The sequence below is a fragment of the Homarus americanus genome, unplaced genomic scaffold (assembly GCF_018991925.1).
Source record: "Homarus americanus isolate GMGI-L3 unplaced genomic scaffold, GMGI_Hamer_2.0 scaffold51859, whole genome shotgun sequence".
In the NCBI taxonomy this organism is placed as follows: Eukaryota; Metazoa; Arthropoda; class Malacostraca; order Decapoda; family Nephropidae; genus Homarus; species Homarus americanus.
The window spans coordinates 16,215,702-16,239,235 of record NW_024711292.1 but is presented as its reverse complement, the minus strand read 5'-3'; the positions used below and the strand labels follow the sequence as shown (position 1 = coordinate 16,239,235).

Sequence of the window (23,534 nt, the reverse complement as noted above, 5' to 3'; positions counted from 1 at the left end):
ATCGGCCAGTAATTTGACACTTATGCTCTGTCTCCCTTTTTGAATATGGGTAATACATTTGCCTGTCTCCACAATTCTGGCACAACTCCCGTGTCTAATAATTTTATAAATAAACTTACGAGGGGTCCACTAATCTGCTCCTTACACTCTTTCAAAATTCGAGTGAAAATTTCATCCGGCCCTGTGGATTTTGTCTTCTTTAATTTATTTATCTTCTTAAGAACATCCTCTTTTCTGAAAGTTATTTCCTTTAGTTTCTCTTCCTCATTTCCCCTAAATGTCAGTTCCACCTCTGGCGTTTCCTCATGATTTTTTTTTCTGTGAAAACTGATAAGAAGTAGCTGTTTAATGCTTTGCTTATTTCTTCACTATCATCGATCACTTCCCCTCTCTCTGACTTTAAAGGCCCCACTTTATACTTGACCTTTTTCCTATATACCTGGAAAACTCCCTTGGGACTTTCCTTGGATTCTCTTGCTATCCTGATTTCATAGTCCCTCTTTGCCTTCCGTACATTTGTCTTAACATTCCTAGATAGTTCCTTATACCTATCTCTGAGATGCTCCTCCCCTCCCTTTAATTTCTTATAAATTCCTTTCTTTATTCCTATGTCATGTTTAAGTTTTTTGGTCATTCACCTTGGCTCATTCTAATTTGACCAAATTTTCCTGTATGGTATATTTTGTTCCTGTTCTTTTTGTTGTATACACGTGAATTTAGTAAAGTCGTCATTAACTGTTGTGGCACTGGTGAACTCACCCATTCCTACAGGAGACTGACCTGACCGTTCCCAGGTGACCTCACCTAGGTACCTTCTTAACCCCTCATAATCCGTCGATCAAAAATCTGGGACTCTGACCATATTATCATTATATTTCGTTTCCCAATTTAGGGTAAACATGATTTCTCTGTGATCATTGTTCCCTAGTTCTTCCCCTATTTTATATCTCTGATAATATTTTCTTTATTTGTTAATACTAGGTCTAATATATTGTCACCTCCAGTAGGTTCTGTAATCAGTTGTTTTAAAAAATTGTCCTGTACTGCGTCTAGGATGTCTTCAGATTCATAGTCACCTATAATGTTGTCCCAGTGGAGGGGATATAACAGTGTAGGTGATATAACAAACTTACACATTATTTATTATAATTATTTATTTAATTATTTTTGAAAAGGGAAGTTAGTGGAAAATTAATATAGCAATAAGATATATAGAAGACATTTAAAAGATTTTATAGTATAAACCGCACTAAATATACATTTAGAAAAAAATACATAAAATTTTATGATACAAAATCGCAGGTGTACAATACTGCATTAAAGAAAAAGGCGCCTCAGATTGCTGGGTTTAATTTTGTGCTCATGAAATGTACTCTACTACCAATAACAATTGCTGAGATAATTATTTGGACCTTGACTGTTGCTTGTTCGACGGAAAATTATTGTATCATTTTGCTTAATATTTGGTGCTTAATAGAATGGGGATAGTCTCTTTTGTGGAAACGCTAAAATAAAATCAACTTCCGAGTTGAGAATCACGAAGAAAAACTCCGACTCTTTTAAGTTACTACGACCGTTTTCCATTGAAAAGCAACAAATCATAACCTAAACTAACCTTACCTAATCTAACCTTAGTCACGTGTTGTCACGCATGAAGTCACTGAGTGGCTGGTGCGGAGAATGATCGAGAGTTCAGAGGGGCTGGGACGATACCTTCTTCAGTCGATAACTTTCCCCCCGACAAAAACTTTTCAACTTGGAAGTTGAAAACTATATATTTTTATTAGCGTTTCCACAAATGCTGAGCAAAATGAGACCAAAATTGTCCGTCCAACAATCAACAGTCAAGATCCAAATATTAGTCATTGCTGATAATTATAATTGTGGTAAAGTCTTTGACAGGTGCTACTCTAGTTCTGGCTTGTAGGGGTTTAAATTTTGTTTACTAAATAAGCTACAGCGCCATAAGCTCTCGGGCTGTGTTTTTTCTTTACATGTCATTCTAGGGAATATCATCCGTGTTATGCCCTCGGCGTTTAATTACATGTTTCCCACTTGTCCAATATTTCCTTGGGTAGGTACTCATCCTACTCTACTTTTAGTTTCCACACCTCCTGCATTAACGTTCTAAACTACATGTTTATAGGGGCTACAATTCCTAGAGGATCACATATTTTGCTATAATTGATTAACAATTCTCTTTTAGTACGATTGTCTGTCCACTTGACATCGTTTATGCTAATTCTGTCAACAGTCATATCCCACATTGATACTAATATTTTTACTTGATTAAGTTTTGGTCATGAGGATAGTCAAGTCTTATCAAATCATTAAGGGCTTTTGAATTTGAATTTCCATGATTGTTTGAGCTACATGATATAGTTCGAGTAACTTACAGTAGTGTCATTGTCTTTATCTCTTGTAATTCGTGTACTGTACATAAAGTGCATTCTCAATTTTCTGCATATATGGATTGTCACTATGTTTTGTTTCTAGGTGGTATCGTAGCACGGTGATCGGAAAAAGGTAACAAATTTGATAGGAAAAAGTATCAGGAAAAAAGTATCAATAGTAGTATCAATTTACTGGGAAAAAGTAACAGCGTATACATGTAATAAAATATGAATAAAAACATATATACAAGCACTTTATTGATAAAATACACATTATTACTTTGTTCTAATACGGTAAGTATGAATTCCTGAAGGTGGTGAGGAGGTTTTTTAGTTTCTGGAGGTGTTGACAGCATCTGGAGGTAATGGAGGGAGGTGTTCATAAACTTCTGAAGGTTAGGTTAGGTTAGGTCAGGTCAGGTCAGGTTAGGTTAGGTTAGGTCAGGTCAGGTTAGGTTAGGTTAGGTTAGGTTTGGGTATGATATGATAGTCTTGGTTAGGTTAGGTGGTTTTTCGGTTAGGTTAGGCTGGTTTACGGTTGGGTAGGGTAGGTTAGGTTAGGTTAGGTTAGGTCAGGTCAGGTTAGGTTAGGTTAGGTTAGGTTAGGTTAGTCCGCACAGAGGTAGTCAGGTAGTTTGGACGAAACCATCTATTTACCGATACTTTACTTCGTGTTACTTTATTTCCTGATACTTTTTAGCCGTTACTTTTTTCCTGACTCTTTTTGTTACCTTTTTTCCGTTACTTTTTCCTTATTACTTCCTTTCCTACATTCTTGTAGCACAGCTTGTTGAAGATAAGGTGAACAGGTAGAACCGAAAATAACACCTTTAAATCTGTACGTGTCTAAGGGCTCAAATTTATCATTACTATCAGTCTACAAAAATATTGCAAAATCTCGATCCGCTGTGTGAAGACCAATTCTTAAGAAGGGCTTTGAAATGTCTGCTGTGTAAGCCCAGGAGTTTGTCCTAAGCTTTATCATTATGCAACTTAATTCTTCCACTAAAGATAATCATTAATTTAAGGATACTCCTTCTAGAGTTCTAGCGCTACAATCATATACTGTGAGCTAAGGTGTAGTATGAGACTCTTGCTATACTCAGCTGTTGCAAATAATGTCTTTTTTTTTACCATTTGTTCCTAAACTTTTTCAATGAAGCCTAGATATTCTTGCTTGTTTGAAACAGTGGTCAATGACTCTTAATATTTTAGCCTACTTCTTTAACTTGTTAAATGTCTGTGTGGTCCTAGCTAAACACAACTGATATTTATCTGATAAAAATTACCGTGGTAGACTGGTAGTCTCACCCAGTATTTCTTATCCTCGTACAGCACTGTTTGTGGATATTTTTCTTAACATAACGATCGTCAGGCGCATCAGGGTGTGCAAGAATTCCTGTTGATTTTATGCTCCATAGATTCTCGATTTGTTTATTTAGTTGTTTTATCGTCTCCGACACTGTAGGAGGTTGGAGATGCTCAGTTTGGATCCTAGCTACCATTGCTACATTTTTATGCACGGTTTTGGGATTAATTTTACTTGGAAGACTTCCTGCTATTACACAACCTCCTTTTGCCTCAATCATATTTATCCCATGGACTTTCATTTGACCCTTTACTATTTTGAAATATTGTTTATACCGACTATTCCTTGGTCTAATATATGATCAGATGTTACGTCAGTGTCTGTCAGTTTTATCTTGGGACTGAGGTACCTTGTGACTTCAGTTAACCAATGGACCGGTAAGTTTTGTGGAAGATCATCAGTTTCTAAGGCTTGAATACGATAGTGTCGCCTACCGAGTTTTACTGTTAGGTTGACGGTGTTGAAAATCTTTTGCTCCACGGTCATATATTGCCATAACTTCGGGAAAATTATATTAAAAAAAGTTAGCTATTAAATGAATTAATAAATTAATTACAAAAAATTACATCGGAAAGAGAAGATCTCCTATCTTCCACACATACAAAACTCAGACGAGACAGTAATACATGACACCCAGCAAATTTAATAATAACAGAAGAGCTGTTGAAGAAAGAAACGCAAATTACTAACACATGATTTGACGTGAAAATAATATTGCACTGAAAATTATCACTTTAAACATAAAACAAAATTATACAATGCTTACAGAATAGGGCTGAAGGAATGACCAGATCTTCGGGTAGCTCTTCCGGTAAACATACAGAGAACTTGAAATAGTTAGCCTCAGAACCTGTAATACTTATGCCGAGAACCTGCAATAGTTAGGTTGAGAACCTGTAAGTCTTAGGCCGAGAACCTGTAATAGTTAGCCGAGAAACTGTAATAGTTAAGCTGACAACCTGTAATACTTAGGCCGAAAACCTATAATAGTTACGCCGAGAATCTGTAATAGTTAGGCCGAGAACCTTTAATAGTTAAGCCGAGAACCTGTAATACTTAGGCCGAGAACCTTTAAAAGTTAGGCAGAGAACCTTTAATAGTTAGGCAGAGAACCTTTAATAGTTAAGCCTATAATCTATAATATATAGGCCTAGAACCTATAAAAGTTAGGTGAGAACGTATAATAGTTAGATCGAGAATATATAAAAGTAAGGTCAAGAACCTATAAAAGTTAGGCCGAGAACCTATAATAGTTAAGACTAGTACCTATAATAGTTAGGTCGAGAATTTATTATAGTTAGGTTGAGAACCTTTAATAGTTAGGTCGAAAATCTATTATAGTTAGGCTGAGAACCTTTAGTAATTAGACCGAGAACTTGTAATAGTTAGGCCGAGAACCTATAATAGTTAGGCCTAGTACCGACAATAGTTAGGCCGAGAATCTTTAATAGTTAGACCGAGAACCTGTAATAGTTACATAGAGAGCCTACAATAGTTAGGTCAAGAACCTGTAATAGTGTGGTCGAGAACCTATAACAGTTAGGCTGAAAACCTGTAAAAGTTAGGCTGAGAACCTGTAATAGTTAGGCAGAGAACCTGTAAAAGTTAGGCAGAGAACCTGTAATAGTTAAGCCGAGAACCTGTAGTAGTTATGCTGAGAGCCTGTAATAGTTACATCGAGAACCTATAATAAAGAGGCCGAGAACCTGAGAACCTATAAAAGTTAGGCGGAGAACCAATAAAAGTTAGGTCGAAAACCTATACTAGTTAGGTCGAGAACCTGGAATAATTAGGTCAAGTACCTATAATAGTTAGCCTGAGAACCTATAATACTTAGGTCGAGAAACTATAATAGTTAGATCGAGAATCTATAATTGTTTGGTGAAGATCCTATAATAGTTACGTCGAGAACCTGTATTAGGCCGATGTAACAATGTAATGAGTGTTTCCAGCCAAGCGTGAGCCAATTACAGTGGCCTATGAGTGTGGCATCATGGGCCTAACTGTGCTGATTGGCTGGAGGCTGAGTTCATGCCCCCAGCGAGGAAGACACCCGGTTTTCAAGCAGAGTCTGTTCTGGCAATGTGACGTATATTAGTGCGTAGGTCATCTTCGATGGCGGTATATATGTGTGTGTGTGAGTACCCATCAGGTTTTATCCATTTCACGAAAAGTATTGGGATTCGTGTGACCCATTTTTAACTAGCTAGGAACATAGGTTATTGTTTCGAAGTATAATTGTTAAACCCCAATGGAAAGCATTCAATAAATGTAGTAACCGTTAATAAGAGTCCTAATTCATCCCTCCATTATCGAGAAAGTTTGATACGTTATAAGTTTCTTGATGGTATACAGTAATACAGTGAGCCATTAGAAAAAAAAAACATAGCCTATCATATGTTATTCCTGTTCCCAGTTATCACCGGTTACTACATTATTCCCCAGTTATTCTCCCCTGATATAAGATTATTCTCTGGTGTGAGGGCCTACTGTAGCCTAACCACAAACTAGCCGTTATCTCTCTCTCTCTCTCTACCTCCTTCCTCAGTCACTCCACCTTCAACATCTTACGAGTATACAAGAATGAAATAAATTAAGAAAAGAGAATTGGAGAATAAAGAAAGAAGGATTAAAAGAAAGAGTAAAAGTTAAGAAACAATAAATTGATAATAAAATAAAAATAAAAATCTATTATTATTGTTGTACTGAAAAACTTAGGCCGAGAACCTTTAATAGTTAGGCCGAGAACCTATAATAGTTAGGCCGAAAACCTATAATAGTTAGGCCGAGAACCTATAATAGTTAGGCCGAAAATCTATTATAGTTAGGCCGAGAACCTATTATAGTTAACCTGAGAACCTATAGTAGTTAGGCCGAGAAGCTATAATAGTTAGGCCGAGAATCTATTATACTGTAGTTAGGCTGAGAATCTATTATACTGTAGTTAGGCCAAGAACCTATAATAGTTAGGCCGACAATCTATTACAGTGAGGCCGAGAACCTATAATACCTGACCTAGCTTGGAGAAGGACGTGCCCCTAAGTGCTCGCGTTAGTGACCAAAGGAAATGACCACCTTGGATCGTTGTGTTGTGGGGGAAGAGGACCGGAGTGTGAGGAAAGACGACCTCCTGGCCACTCTGTTAAGTCAGCTGGAGCAGTTGAGGAGTGAGATGGACGCTCTAAAGGGGGAGAAGGAAGCCCTCAGGACTGAACTCCTTCAGGTAGGGGTCCTGCCTAGCAGGACACCTGCGAAGGAGGAGCAGGCCTGGAGAGTGGTTGTTTCCAAGGGGACTACGGTCAGACTCAGGAAAGCTGACCAGGGTGTGAAGTGCAGTAAACCCTACCAATGTGTTGGAGGGAGCTGGCGGGGAAGAGAAGAGGAAGGACGAGGAAGAGAAGAGGCTGGACGGTGTGGTGCCAGGAGAGAAAAGGGCAGTCGTTCAAACCTTGCCCAGTGGTAAAGTCATGGTAGTTGGGGACAGCCAGGTGAGGTTTTTAGATAGGACTTTTTGTGCAAGAGATAGGAAATGTAGGACTAGGGTGTGTTTTCCTGGGGCTGGGATAGGGCATGTAGCTGAGAGGATAGATAGGGTTTTGTCAGGGGAGGGTACCAATCCAGTCGTGTGTCTTAGTGTGGGAGAAAACGACATAGGAAAGGTTAGGAGTGAGGTATAGGGAGGCGCTGGGGAAGATTAGAGATAGGGGAGGGATCCCGCTAGTATGTGGTGTCTTGCCTAGAAGAGGGGTTGGTCGTGAATGGCTGTCCAGGGCAATTGCTATAAATTGCCGACTGGAAAAAACATTCTGCAAACAATGGTTGGGCATTCATTGATAACTGGCAACCATTCTATGGCAACGACTACCTCTACAGTCGTGACGGAGTACACTTGTCTCGTGCGGGGGTAAAGACGTTGTCTGCATCCCTGCAGCGTGAAATTGTCACTCCAAAGGAGGGGTTTCGCCAGTAGAGAGAGGTCGGGGTATAGAGTGCACCCAACCTACGCGTCGCTCTCTGCTCAGTTCAAATTGCTGACCGTTACTAATGTTGGCCTTGTTTTTCACGTTGGTTCGCTCTGGCTGCTTTATCTTGTAGTTGTACATGGATATTAATATTCCTGTACACTCCACTTCTTCCCTATCCTATCCTTTCGCGTAGAGTCCCTGCTGTTTGGTAACGATGCGAAACCTGCTGGCAGAGCCACAAGGGGAGCCCTCAGAGGGCTGCTGAGTCGAAACAGTAAGGGTGGCAACATTTTCTGTTAGGGATTCGGCAGTGCTTCATAACCTGTCACTTTTAGGTGTTAGGGCTTGGCTAGGCCCCCGTTAGGGGATTGTCTGTTCACCCTACCCCAAGACCTGTCTTTACTCGCCCAGCAAGCGGAAAGAAGGAGCGGCATCCATGGGGTTTAACTGAGGTGGACAGATTATATAGGATTTTCATGTATGTTACTAACCATGGCCAAAGTGAGAGTGAAGATCACCGGAACCCCGACCCAGGGGTCTCGGATAGAACTAAAAAAAGCTTTTGAGTGACCTAAGGATGAGAATAAATAGACTTGTGGATCTGAGAGATGGTTACATCATCCTCACAGAAACAGATGAAAATGCTGATAAACTACTTAAGTCTAGTGCCATGGAAAAAATGAAAACTAACGGTTGCGAGGTCATTGTCCCACGGGAATACGGCGCCAAGCTCACCCTTGTATGTAAGAAGTTGGACAAAGATGTAGTGGAAAATAACGCAGAAGAAATAAGAGATGAAATAGAAAAGCAAAACAATGTCAAGGTTGTGGAGGTGTATCCTATGTATGACCATAATATAATCAAGGTTCTCTTTGCAGACACAACGGATGCAAAAAGAATGAAGGAGAAGGGGCTCTATGTATATGGCACTTCCATCTCATCACACCAAATAGAATATGAAAAGTATACGCCCATCCAACAATGTATGAAGTGCTATAAATACAATGACCACGTGACTAAGAACTGCCCCCTGCAAGGGGTCATATGCTCTGATAGTTCATCTGATCAGCACTTCTACAAAGACTGCCGTAGTACCATAAAAAAGTGTGTCGTCTGCGAGGGTGGCCACAGGACCTTCTCTGTCACCTGCCTGGTCAGGAAACAGGTAACTCAAGAAACAGATAAGAAACTGACCGAAATAACCAAACAAAAAGAAACCAGGGAAATTTCTAACACCATAGAAAGGACCACTCAGTCGACGATCATGGCTTACAGCCAAACCCTAAAAGACGCTCTGAAAGAAACTCAAGCACACTCCCAAAAGCTCAACAATGTCAGCGAGACCATGAAAGTCCTGCAGTCAGAGATAAGAACCATCAAGGACTCAATAAAACAGGCAGTTACTGAGTCACTGGGCGCCATGAGGGACGCAGTGGCGGAGAGCATCAGGAGCGTCTCCTCTCCACAGCTGGACGAGTCCAAAGCCACCACTATATACTTGTCTTACCTGCATGCCCATCACATGAACATGGTTCATCCAGGTTCATTCTCGAAACACCTCAACGAGACACTAACCAGTAACAACATTGCACTTGTTGAAATAAGCGACAAAGTCCCTTCAGAAGAAATCCTGAGGGCAGTAACCCACTCAACGACTTATCGACGACCTCAACCCACGCCAGAAATAGACCATGACCTCCCTGACTTAGTCAAAAGTTAGTATAACCGTAGCCCCGACGTGGCCAGTCAGTCCCCCTGGTTTCACAGCTCCAACGACACCATAAATGTCCGTGACCCCAATACATGCACTCCCAGCGACGACAGTGACCATCGGACTGCAACCACAGTCAATGGTTGCGACCAGATAATGGCGACTCACTGCACAGAGGAACAAGACCCTCGAGCTGCAGCGTCAGTTGATTACTTCGACACGCAGGCCCAGGACCTGAACACCTTCCTGTATACGGGTGACGAGAAGTTCGAGGACCTTCCATTTCCTGACAAGCAGATGTCCGAAGTTTCTGCTAAGAAGTCCCGTCCCCCTAGAAATGGCAGAAGCCGAAAAAACACGTCAAGCGACGCCCCAAGCTACAGTCTCCGAAATGACATTTGTTAGCAGGATGAAAATTGTCCAACATAATGTCGTACACTGGTCCCTTAATAGACGTAACGAATCTGTCTAACTTATACTATCAATTAGACCCAAACATCATTCTGTTAAACAGCACTGACATAAAGGACGAAAGTAAGCTCAAAATTTTTGGCTACACTGTATACCAGAGGAACATGACGGGTTAACTGAACGATGGTGTCGCTGTGGCCATCAGGTCATGGCTGAGTCACAGAGTGTTGCCAGACTTCGAGGATTCAGTTCTAGGAGTGCAGGTGGAGACAACTAGGGGACCTGTTATCATATGCACAATGTACCTACCTCCCAGACGTCCTTACTTACCCGAACAAGACCTAAACCAGTTGCTACGCCACAGAAAACCAACATACATCATAGGGGACTTAAATGCGCGCCACGCCATATTCGGACACTGTAATGAGAACAACGTCGGTGTGGCGCTGTATGACAACATCAGAAGGGGAAAACTGCAACACCTCAAGCCGGATTTCCCGACATTGATCAGACGTGCCAGTGCCACAACACCCGACATAATCCTCTCTAACAACGTGAACGTCCTGAACAGACACGTTACCGCCGGACCCATCAGTACCAGCGATCACCTGCCAGTCATCGGGATGCTGTTATCCAATCCCCTTATGATCCCCGCCAACATCAGGTCAAACCTCAAACGGGCAGACTGGGACTCCTTCAAGGAGTCTCTCAGTCTCAAGCAGGGGAGAAACCTGGAAGAAGCCAGCCCCAATGACATTGACGACGCGGTCGAACAATGGTACACGGATGTGAAGACGGAGATGGACAACAACATCCCGATCACCACTCACAGGACCATTCCCCATCCTCACACTAGTCACCAGCTGAGGCAGCTCAGTGTCCAGTACGATCACCTGAGACAGCTAGCCAGTATCCGCGGGTGGACGCAAGAGCTGAGAGACCGATACCGAGAGCTACAGACGGACATCCAGCACGAGAGCTAACGTCTACATGAACAAAAGTGGGCCGCCTTGGTGTGGGAGGGAGCCAACAATTACCGCGATTCTGCTGCATTCTGGAAAGGGATCAAGCGACTGATGGGTTCCACCTCTAGCACGGTCCCTTACCTGCTCGACCAAAACAACGTGAAAATATTCGAGGAGGAAAACCAAGAACAACTACATCGGCGATATTTACGGAAGATCTTTACCATTAGTGAACAGGAGAACGAGGGCTTCGACAGGGAGTTTGAGGAGGACATTTTAGGTCAGTTGCAGGACCATCAGCACCTGCTCCAGCCGCTCCCACGGACTGATTTCACTAGACTGGTGGACGGAAGCTACCTGACGGGGTGCATAGTTCCTGCAGATGTGTCAGCCGTCAAAAAAGAGCTTAAAAACATTCACCTGGTCAAAGTCACATTAACAAGAACATCCTGGCTCAACTCCCCGACAACATGATAGAGAGGCTTGCTCATATATGCAACGCCTGCCTCACCTCTGGATACTTCCCTAGGATGTTCAAAATCGCCGTTATTCTCCTCATACGAAAAGCAGGGAAGCCTCCAAACAAAGTCGAAAACTTTCGACCAATATCGCTGCTAGAGGTACCTGCCAAAATCTTCGAAAAAATAGTAAACAAGTGATTGCGGATGTATCTGGAGGACGAAGACGTGCATAATCCCCGCCAGTTCGGCTTCCGCCAGTACCGAGGCACATCCACCGCCATAGCTCAGGCTTACGAGCACATCGCCAATGCCATGACTGGCCGCCTGCAGTGCAACATAGTGCTGAGGGACGTCAGCAAGGCGTTTGATAAAGTTTGCCATGCAGGGCTGCCTTATAAGATCATACAACTGGGGCTACCCGAAAATCTGACGCTCCCGCTGTGCAACTTCATTACGGACCGCAGAGCCCAAATCAAGATTCAAGAACATTTTGGAGAAGAATTCTCACTATCGAGCGGCGTGGCTCAGGGCTCTTGTCTCTCACCAACCCTTTACACACTGTACATGGCTGACCTGACACCCCCAATCGTCGGCAGCGAGTACGTCATGTATGCCGACGATGTAACACAGATCGTCACCTGCCCAGGAAGATCCACAGCAAGGATGGCGCAACTCACTCCTCGGGCAATAGAGGAGATCTCGGAGTATGAAAATAAATGGAAAATAAAAACAAACAAAACGAAATTCGAGGTCATATCCATAGCAAAATTCAAGCTGGCTCCATTGATGATCGACGACGAAGAGATTGAGTACTCTATACAAGGCAGGTTGCTCGGCCTCATCATCTCTCGGGCGGGCATCATTTCCCACGTGAAGGACAGACTAAATAAAGCCAAAGTCGCCGCAGCCAAATTAAAACCTTTTAAACTGATGCGTGAGAAGATACAAGTTCACCTGTATAAGGCGATGGTGAGGCCTGTGTTGGAGTGCCCACATACACCACTCGTCACACTCGAGAAGACTAGACTACAACACGTACAGAGCTTCCAAAACAAGTGTTTGAGATCAGCCAGTGGCGAAGCGCCACCCTACCAGGAGACAGTGGAAACCATCCACCTAAGAAATAAAACAGAGGCCCTCAACGTCAGGTTCCATCGCCTAGGGAAGAAGGTTTGGGACAAGCTCCTGGACGACCCTCACAGCCCAGACCTCCTTCGCGGGGAAGACATCAACGGAGGGCAACCCCTCGCCTGGTGGCCCCGGAGTCTGCCCGAACTACAACAACCCAACCCGCGACCCATCTATGTCCGCCACAGTGATCCACCTTAGATTAAAACTTAGATGAGATAAATTCACATTTAACAAGTCACAATCTAGTGAGTCCATAACGTAACACAATATAAGATTTTAATAAACTTGTAATTGTAAAATCAATCTAGTCATTGTCTACTAAAATAACCATTGTGCAACCTCATCCTAAATCCTAGGTTAGCATAGTTAGCCAACAAACTCTGTAATATGTAAAACAAGGGGTGTCGTCCCCCTCTGTTTAACTCATTAAACTTCTTTTTCAACCTTTCCCCCCACGACTATATGTTGTGACTTCTCCATCCCTCATGTCTGGCTGTGCCGGGGTAAGTGGGAGTCAAAAGACATGCAGGCCCTGGGAAGTAAAATTGGTTACACACAACAAGGGGCAAAACAGGACCAGGGAAGGGTAGGTTTAAATGTATACTATAGAAACAGTAGCAGCGTTAGAAATAAAATAGACTTGCTGAGAGCGGTTGTATGTACCGAGAATGTAGACGACATAGCAATCACCGAAACTTGGTTGAATGTGGCGAGCAAAATTCTTTTATCAGAGTACCACATAGAAGGGCACAACTTTTTCAAAATGACAAGGAAGGTAGGAAGAGGGGAGGGGTCGCACTCTTCGTCAGGGACACATTAAAATGTTGTATTAATAATTCAGTAAAGGGTGAAATAGGAACCGAGTCTGTATGGGTAGAAATTAGGGAAGGGTAGCAAAATATAACAACCTGTGCATTATGGGGAATTTCAACTTCAGAAATATTGACTGGGACAAGAAATATTGACTGGAACAACATTGTAGGTGACTATAAATCTGAAGACTTCCTAGATGCAGTACAGGAAAAATTTTTGAAACAATTAATTATAGAACCTACTGGAGGTGACAATACATTAGACCTAGTATTAACAAATAAAGAAAATATTATCAGAGATATCACAGTAGGGGAAGAACTAGGTAACAGTGATCACAGAGGAATCAGGTTCCCCCTAAATTGGGAAACGAAAAACAATGACAATATGGTTAGAGTCCCAACTTTTCGATTGGCGGATTATGAGGGGTTAAGAATGTATCTGGGTGACGTCACCTAGGAACAGTGAGGTCAGTCCCCGGTAGGAACGGGTGAGGTCACGTGTTACACAACAATTGATCATGACTATAATATATTCACTAGTTTATTACGTAAAGCACAAGAACAAAATATACCATACAGAAAAATTAAGTCAAATGAGAATGAGCCTAGGTGGATGACCAGAAAACTTAAACATGACATAGGACTAAAGAAAGGAATTTATAAGAAATTAAAGGGAGGAGAGGAGCAGCTCAGAAATAGATATAATGATCTATCTAGGAATGTTAAGAAAAATTTAGGTAAAGCAAAGAGAGACTACGAAATCAGGATAGCAAGAGAATCCAAGGTGAATCCCAAGGGTTTTTTCCAGGTTTATAGAACAAAGGTCAAGGACAAAGTTGGGCCCTTAAAGTCAGGAGGGGGGAAGTGATCGGTGACAGTGTAGAAATAAGCAAAGCATTGAAAAGCTACTTTTTATCAATTTTCACAGAAGAAATTTATGAGGAAATTCCAGAGGTGGAACTGATATTTAGGGGAAAGGAAAAAGAGAAATTAAAGAATATCACTATCAGAAAAGAGGATGTTCTTAAGAGGATAAATAAATTAAAGAAGACAAAATCCCCAGGGCCTGATGAAATTTTCCCTCGAGTCTTGAAAGAGTGTAGGGAACAGATTAGCAGACCCCTCGTAAATTTATTTACAAAATCGTTAGACACGGGAGTTGTGCCAGACTTGTGGAAACAGGCAAATGTAGTACCCATATTCAAAAAGGGAGACATAGCATGAGCGTCAAATTACCGGCCGATCAGTTTGACGTCAGTAGTGGGGAAATTTCTTGAATCAATTATAGCAAATAGCATCCAATCGCATTTAGAGAAAAGCAAATTAATCTACGACTGTCAACATGGGTTTACAAAGGGAAATTCATGTCTAACAAATCTGCTGACGTTTTTTAGGAAAGTCTTCGAGGTAGCAGATAATGACGAAAATTACGATGTTATTTACTTAGACTTTAGCAAAGCATTTGACAGAGTACCGCATCAGAGGCTTTTGAGAAAAGTTAAGGCTCATGGTATTGAGGGGAAAGTTTTATATTGGATAAAATCATGGCTCACCAATAGAACGCAGAGGGTCAGCGCAGATGGTGTTAAATCTGAGTGGGGCTGTGTAACTAGTGGGTTCCCCAGGGGTCAGTACTGGGCCCACTCTTGTTCATAATCTAAATAAACGATGTAGATACTGGGATCAGCAGTGACATAAGCAAGTTTCCGGATGACACCAAAATAGGGCGGCAGAATAATTCAGGGCAGGATGCAAATGCACTACAGGAGGATTTGAATAAACTGCAGGAGTGGTCAGAAAAATGGCAAATGAAATTCAACACCAGCAAGTGCAGCGTATTTAATATTGGAAGAACAAATAAAGTCAATGTATACAGCCTTAACAACATTAATCTAGAGAAGTCGACTTGCGAAAGTGACTTAGGGGTACTTGTAAGCCCGGACCTACGGCCTAGAAAACAGTGCGTTAATGTTCAAAATAGGGCAAACAGAGTATTAGGTTTTATATCTAGAAGTGTAAGTAATAAGAGTACAGAGGTCTTATTGCAACTATATCTTGCACTAGTCAGGTCGCACCTCGATTATGTGGTTCAGTTCTGGTGCCCCTATTATAGAATGGATATCAATTCACTGGAGTCGGTGCAGCGAAGAATGACGAAAATGATTCCGGGACTTAGAAACCTTCCATATCAAGATTGGTTAAAGAAACTAAACTTGCATTCCCTAGAAAGGCGAAGAGTGCGGGGAGATATGATAGAAGTATTTAAGTGGGTGAAAGGAATCAATAAAGGAGATATAGATAAAGTTCTTACAATATCCGAGCAGGATAGGACTCGTAGCAACGGATTTAAGTTGGATAAGTTTAGGATTAGGAGCGAGATAGGAAGGAACTGGTTCACAAATAGGGTGGTGGACGAGTGGAACAAGCTTAGCAACTTTGTAGTAAGTGTTGGAACGCTGGGAAGTTTTAAAAGGAGGCTAGATAAATTCATGGATGATAGAGAGTGGTAGTAACTCTCGACAGGAGCTGCCATGCACAGGCCAACCGGCCTATTGCAGACTCCTTATTTTCTTATGTTCTTATGTTCTTAATAGTTAAGGCCGAGAATCTATTATAGTTAGGCCGAGAACCTATAATAGTTAGGCCGAGAACCTATAATAGTTAGGCCGAGAACCTATTATAGTTATACCGAGTACCTATTATAGTTAGACCGAGAACTTATAATAGTTAGGCTGTGAACCTAGTATAATTAGGCCGAGAACCTATAATAATTAGGCCGAGAACCCATTATAATTAGGCCGAGAATCTATTATAGTTATGCAGAGAACTTATAATAGTTAGGCCGAGAACCTCTTATAGATAGGCCGAGAATCTATTATAGTTAGGCGAAAAATTTATCATAGGTAGGACGAGAACCTTTAATAGTTAGACTGGGTATCTTTAGTAATTAGACTGATAATTAATCGATAATAGTTAGGTGTTTTGGGTCCTTTAACCGCTGATTCCGTCTGGGTTAATGAGGCTGGAACATGTATATTATATAGGGTTTTAGTAGCGAAACCCAATTGTCTGTTATCTATTTATTGAGGAACTATCTCATATACAGTTCCAAGTGTATATCACTGTAACTTAATCACTCTAGCTATGAGTGTTAAGACGAGGACGGAGGCTATGTTAAATAGCTCTGCTAAATACGTCCGGTTGGTGTGAGGTGTTGAGTAACAATGCCGCATGCAACCGGCTTTTAAACGCTGACCTTAACAGTCTCTGAGGTTGGTTGTTAAAAGTTTGGCCGAGAATCTATTATAGTTAGGCCGAGAACCTATAATAGTTAGGCCGAGAATCTATTATAGTTAGGCCTAGAACCTATAATAGTTAGGCCGAGAACCTATCATAGTTAGGCCGAGAATCTATAATAGTTAGGTCGGGACCCTATAATAACTAGGCCGAGAATCTGTTATAGTTAGGCTGAGATCCTGAAATAGTTAGGTCGAGAACCTGTCATAGTTAGGTCGAGAACCTGTAATAGCTAGACCGAGAACCTGTAATAGTTAGGTCGAGAACCTGTAATAGTTAGGCCGAGAATCTATAATAGGTAGGCCGAGAACTTATAATAGTTAGTTTGAGAACCTATAATAGTTAGGTCGAGAACCTATAATTGACAAGTCAAAAACTTGTATTAGTTAGGTCGAGAACCTGTAATAGTTAAGCCGAGAACCTGTAATAGTTAGGTCGACAACCTGTAATAGTTAGCCCGAGAATATATAATAGGAACGCCGAGAACCAGAATCCTGGAGGATAGCGAATGTGATACCGATTTTCTAGAAAGGAGATAGATCACTATCCTCTAACTACCGTTCAATCAGTTTAACATTAATTGAAGGCAAATTGCTGGAAGCAATAATTTCAAACTCAATTCGGAATAACCCGGAGAAGCACAATCATTCTCAACATGGCTTCACAAGTGGGCGTTCATATCTGACTAATCTATTAACTTTCTTTTCAGCTGTTTTCGAATCAGTGGACGAGGGGCACGATTATGATGTGGTATACATCGACTTTAGTAAAGTCTTCGACAGAGTCCCCACGAAAGACTAATACGAAAAGTGGAGGATCGTGGCATTGGAGTACCCCAAGGCTCAGTACTTAGACCATTACCATTTATCGTAAACATGAATGACATAGATATAGGCCTAGACAGCATCATAAGTAAATTTGCTGATGACACTAAAATAGGGCATGTAATTAAATTTGACGAGGTCTAAACAAATTTTTCGAATGGTCTGAAAAATGGCAGATGAAATTTAACGCGAACAAATGTAAAGTTCTTTGTCTAGGAGATGTAAACAGAGATGCCAGATATCAGATGAACAACGTTGTTATAGAGAAATCCAACTGTGAGAAAAATTTAGGAGTAATGATAAGTAGGAATCTTAAACCAAGTCAACAATGTGTATTTGCTAGAAACAAGGCTAACAAAGTACTTGGGTTCATACAAAGGAGTGTTAGTTGCAAGACTAGCGATGTTATCCTAAAACTGTATCTTGCGCTTGTGAGACCTCACTTGGATTACGCAGTTCAGTTCTGGTCACCGTGCTACAGAATGAATATACTGTAGAATCCATGGGAGAATTCAGAGGAGAATGACAAGACTAATCCCGGCGATTTGATCGAAGTGTATAAATGGAAGTCAGGGCTAAACATGTAAAAGTTAGGCCGAGAACCTGTAATAGTTAGGCCGAGAACCTATAATAGGTAGGCCGAGAATCTATTATAGTTAGGCCGAGAACTTATAATAGTTAGGCCAAGAACCTACAATAGTTAGGTCGAGAACCTTTAATAGTTAGGCCGAGAATCTACATTAGGTAGGCCGAGAATCTACAATAGGTAGGCTGAGAACCATAGTTAGGCCGAGAAACTACAATAGGTAAGCCGAGAACCTGTATTAGTTGGGCCAAAAGCTTTAATAGTTAAGCCTATAATAGTTAGGCGCATCTCACTGGACTTTTGGATTTGAGATGTTCGTCCGAAATCTTCCACGAGGTCTAGCTTGAGGCAAAACAACAATTTTAGGGTTTTGGTAAAGAGGAAGTTTACTTTATTGAGGTTTTTCCTCGATAGAGTTCTCTAGTTGAGGAGAGAAATCTTTTTCCTCATTCATCTTCTATTCTACTGGATTGAGTCAGCAGATGGAATAAAAAAAATCCTGTACTAACCATAAAGAAAGGATTGAGCTCTTGAAATCCCGTTTATGGCTGGGGAAGGACGGATATCCATTCCATGGTGTAAAGAAAATTAAGGTCGATAGAAAAAATGGCTCATTATTATGGTCAGAGAAGTTCGAAATGTATCGTGGGATTTGCTTCACGCAATTTTTCCTTTCCCCAAGGTCGGTATAGATGTGCTAACAATTAATTGCAACCGGTTCAAATTAGAGTTCATTGAACCCTTTTCCAGTAATTCTTGACCCAGAATGTCAATAACTTAGAGGATCGAGCTAGACGCCTACGCAGGCACCTTCTTCTGGTGTGAATGGTGGTCTCACGAGTTACACTATTATGCCTCTCGATACAGAGAAAGAGGGCTTATTGCTCTCAATCCACGCTCTTCGTTTCTTTTTTTAACATGCATTTTTGAGGTAATAACATAATTTTAAAAACATTTGATCCTCTTAAATATTCTGCAATATTACCAGATTGCATTTTTTATATACTGTACATATCTAGCGACACCTGACACCTGTCTACCACAGCCAAGCATTAATGCTATTGCCATTCAAGGATTATTTTTCTTCTCTTAGACGGCAGAGACAGCGGAAGAGGAGACAGTGAATGAGAGTGAAGGTGCAGAGGAAAAGACAGCCGAAGGAGTTGATTGTGACACCCAAGATGACGTGCAGCACTGGGAGGAGCAGCTCAGTCACGGTCCACTCTATATGTTACTGCTCAAGTAAGCATGTACTACAAAACTTTTTTTTTTAACCATTTGTACCGACAGTGGATCGCGTAACACACCGTCCAGATCAAGTTCTATTTAGTTTGGAGTCTCAGTTGTCTAGATCTGGGTTGCCTCTTTCCTTCTAAAACAGTCTGTAATAAGGAAGCGAGCTTTCCCTCCGAACACTTTAAACTCTCTGTTTTCTCTCTCTCCCACCAATGTAGATATTGATGTTGATATTTAAATGTTTATTTAGCCAGAAAAATACAGACACAAAGTGTCTGAGCCAATTCAGAGCCTGAGCTCTCTTAGTGACACCTGATATATCCTGTATATTTTTCTCAAGGAACTATTATATAACATTTAGTATAATCTAGAATAGTACAAGTAACATTATATTAGTAAATATATATGATAAAGTTACCACGATTTTCACATGTTTATTTATTTTATTTTATTTTTTTATATTTGTATTATAAGTATATACATATTTTACAATGGAGTTGATAATTATACAGAATTCCGATTAATGTGGGAAGCAATAAAACATGGGTTGTATTAAGGTGACACAGGGGACAGACACAGTCAGGACCATGTCTTGACGGCAAATACTGTATATAATTATTACAATGGTAATTACCATCTACTTGACAATGCATGTTATAATGGTTTTGATGGTACAATAAAGGTATTAATACAACTGATATTATTTAAGAGATGATTAAAAGAAGGGAGCGTAATATTTGCTCGGATGGGTGGGGATAAGTTGTTCCACACTATCACACTATAATATTTATGGATTTCTGAGACTGACAAAACAAGGAGGGGGGTGGTATTAGCAGGTCCTAAGTTATACCTCTGGTTATTCCAGAACTGGAAATAATTATTCTCAATCAAGTGATTAACAGATTTATAAACAAATAGAGCACAGCAGTAAGTGTTAATATCCTCGAATTTTAACATTTTCAACTTAGCAAATTGTTCGTTAGTGAGATTAGTTTTTCAAGTAGGTTATTGTCTGCACGACTCTCTTCTGGGCCGTGACCAAGGTTTATGTTTTAGTGGAGCTGGAAGCCCCCCCATAGTGTGTGACAGTGTATCAAGTGTTGGTAGACAAGGTCATAATAGATTTTTTTTATTGCTGGAAGAGTGAGTGACTGTTTGTTAAATTGGCTTGCATGTAGTTTCTCCAGTTTAGTTTATCATCAACAATAACTCCGAGGAATTAGTATTTTGTTCACGTTTGAGGTCTGTATTACCAAGGAACAGGGGGTCCAAATCTGAAAGTAAAGGTAAGTTTTTCCTTCTGTGAAAGATTGTGTATTGGGTTTTTTCTAGGTTTAAGGTCAGCTTATTGCATATTACCTGGTTCCTGACTTTAGTTAATTCACAATTCATAGCTCTTATTAAGGAATGGAGATCTAAGTGAAAGGCATAAAGATTACTGTTGGACAACGAGCATGCATGCCGTAGGCGTCAACAAAGGCTGTAAGAGACTGCTCCTTAAAAGTCGTATTTCTGGCGAATTCAGCGAGTCTACTATTCCCAGTCTGTGCAGACAACTATAGTAAGACCCAGTTATCAGCACAGTGGCATTTTTTTTTCTTACTTTTGGACTTTGTCATTTTGGGAGAATAAAAGCATCTGGTCCTTCCACCCGGTCCCTCTGGTCGAAGTTTTTCAAGTTTGCGCATGTGCAATGTAAAGTGTGACGTAGCAGTGACGTCTTTACCACTCTACCTGACTGCAGTGTTGCCAACGTGCCCTATGCCCGCCTTTAAACGCTCCCATTCGTTGGAGACGGCCGCAGTAGGTGACAGTGATGCTGACGACTTTCATCTTGAAGACAGGTCTAAGAAGCAGAAACCTCAGAAATCAGGGTCTCCAGCAGGGGCTACGGCTCCCTCTCTCACCCCGTCTGGGGCTGTAGAGGGTGGCCTCCTTCTGCCGTCGCGGTTTCCCAAGTGAGCTTACATGTGGCTCAATGACTGACCCTCCGCTAACGATGGACATTGGGGATTCCCTTCGTTCCCCTGCCCCGTCGCGCCTTCGTCGTCTCGGCTTTCCTCGGGACTTGCCTCTGAGCACACGGACGACCTGGTTCTTCCGTCACTGCTCTCCACTTCAGGACTCAACACTTCGCCTCCACAGCGGTCCTACAGCCGTAATAGTCACCACGAGAATGGACGAGACAGTACGCCTACTCACTCAAGTGGGCTTTCCTGCTCCCCAGGAGGAGGTGATGCTGAAGTTCACCACCATCACCCCAGAAACTCGTCGTACCAAGGTAATGGTTCGCCACGTACCCTGGGAGATCCCTATCGACGATCTTCGCCCTCTTCTCCCACAACTACTGGACATGGAACGCCGCATCAACCCGGTCTCCAAACGTCCATCCAACGAGCTCATCGGCTGGTGGGTGGGCCCCCTCCCTCGACCGATTTATCGGAACCCCGAAAATCTTTGGTCGTTGCCAACCGTGGAAACACCGCACCTGGGAATGCACGAGGATGGTCGCCTGCGGTTTCTCTGCAGGTTCTCACGACACAGTGGAATGCAAATCGAAAATTCAGAACAAAATCCCAGATATTCCATGGTGTGTCAATTGCCATGGCAGTCACCACGCCTGGAATGCCAACTGCCCACAACGTCCTGGCACTCGCACGGGGAAAACTTACCTTGTACCACCGCCCTCGTCTCTGACGAAGCCCCTGTCAACCAAACCTCACTCCTATCCACTGCCGCCTCTTCCATCCACCAAGGATTTCCCATTGATCTCCTCTCCTCTGCCATCCCCCTATCACTCCTACCACCCATCCTTTCTCCCCTCCCTCCCTCTCCCTACCCTTCTTGGAACAAGGTCGTTGCCGGCCCTGCCACACAGTCACCATCACCTCCTGCCCACCTGGACCCCAGCTGTCCTTCACCAGCACCACCACCTCTTGCTCACCTGAGCCCTCACCTTTCCTCCCCGTCACCACCACCACCTGCCCACCAGGGAACCAGCTGTCTCTCACCAGTACCAACACCACCACCTCTTGCTCACCTGAACCCTCACCGTCCCTCTCCGTCGCTACCACCACCACCTGCCCTGTCAGGCCCTCGGCAATCCTCGCCGCCACCTCCAGCTCCTGCACAGGTACACTCGGAAACCATATTCTGTAGCCCACCTGGGTCGGTGTTGGAGGCTAGTACAGCGTCCCTTCTGGACAGGGGCCCATCAAACTATCACGAGGCAACACACGCACGAACACACACAGTCATAGTACAGCTGTATAGATGATATTATGTATAAGTATTGTATATGGCATTTTATACTCTGCATTATCTTCATTATATATGAACATGAAGAAAAATTACCATAGGTTGTAGTTACTAAAGTATGAATGGAAATAAACACTTCCAAACCACCCAGTGAATCCACACAACGTTAATGTGCTTCCACCACACCCCATCTGTATCTTTTATTTCCCATCATTCGCGTAACTATATGAAAAATCGTGTTTAATTTAACTACATATTTTAAAAACCTTAAATTACATGTGGATCAGTCACTCCTCATTTGACACACTTATAGTGTAATCCTTTGACCATCCCACCTGGGCACATGGAGGCCCACGGCAACTCTCACGGGGCAACATACGCACGAACACACAAGTTATGATATGAACCCTTCCAGGCTTCACTATCAATATCATGTCATGTTCATCGTCTTCTGTATCTTGGTAACTAGTCATAGTACCAATACATGGAGGAAAATCTATATTAATATACTTTAATATTGCATTTTATTGCAAACCGTAAATAATCTCGTTTAACCATTGGACGTGAGGGAAAGCACCACACACTGGAGTTACGAAATGAGGAACCAAAGGACATAGGAATGACCGACCTGACGTCGTGTGCAGGGAGGCCTGCCGTATCAGTGTGGACACAGTTGCTCAAAGGTTAAGTCGTATAATTCATCCTTGCATTTGTTGAGAAGAGTTAAATATATGTTATAATAAATAAATAAATATATATATATATATATATATATATATATATATATATATATATATATATATATATATATATATATATATATATATATATATATATATATATATATATATATATATATAAATATATATATATATTTTACACCCTAGCAAACTAGTTAGCATAGCATAACCAAACAGCCTCGCAAGGACCAATAGGTCTGTATATAATGTGTGTGCACGCGCTAAAATGACCTAGTATATTTTACTAATGTCTCATTGTCCATGGGTTTTCTTACAGTTTGGCTGTGAGTTTTCTATTTTGTCTACCTGCCAGTTCAACAGGACTGCTAACCATCCTCCCAGCAACTCATATGCCATCCCTGTTGTTGTTGTTGA

The 23,534-nt window shown here is 41.7% G+C and overlaps 1 protein-coding gene across 1 annotated transcript in view; it reads left to right on the top strand.

The window, feature by feature from the left end:
- Positions 1-23,534, top strand: part of LOC121853365 (thioredoxin domain-containing protein 6-like) — a 464,042-nt gene that overhangs the window by 244,197 nt on the left and 196,311 nt on the right. Inside the window, exon 7 of the mRNA XM_042347463.1 lies at positions 19,019-19,167. Within this exon, the coding sequence (XP_042203397.1) occupies positions 19,019-19,167 (149 nt within the window). The remainder of the gene's footprint in view (positions 1-19,018; positions 19,168-23,534) is intronic.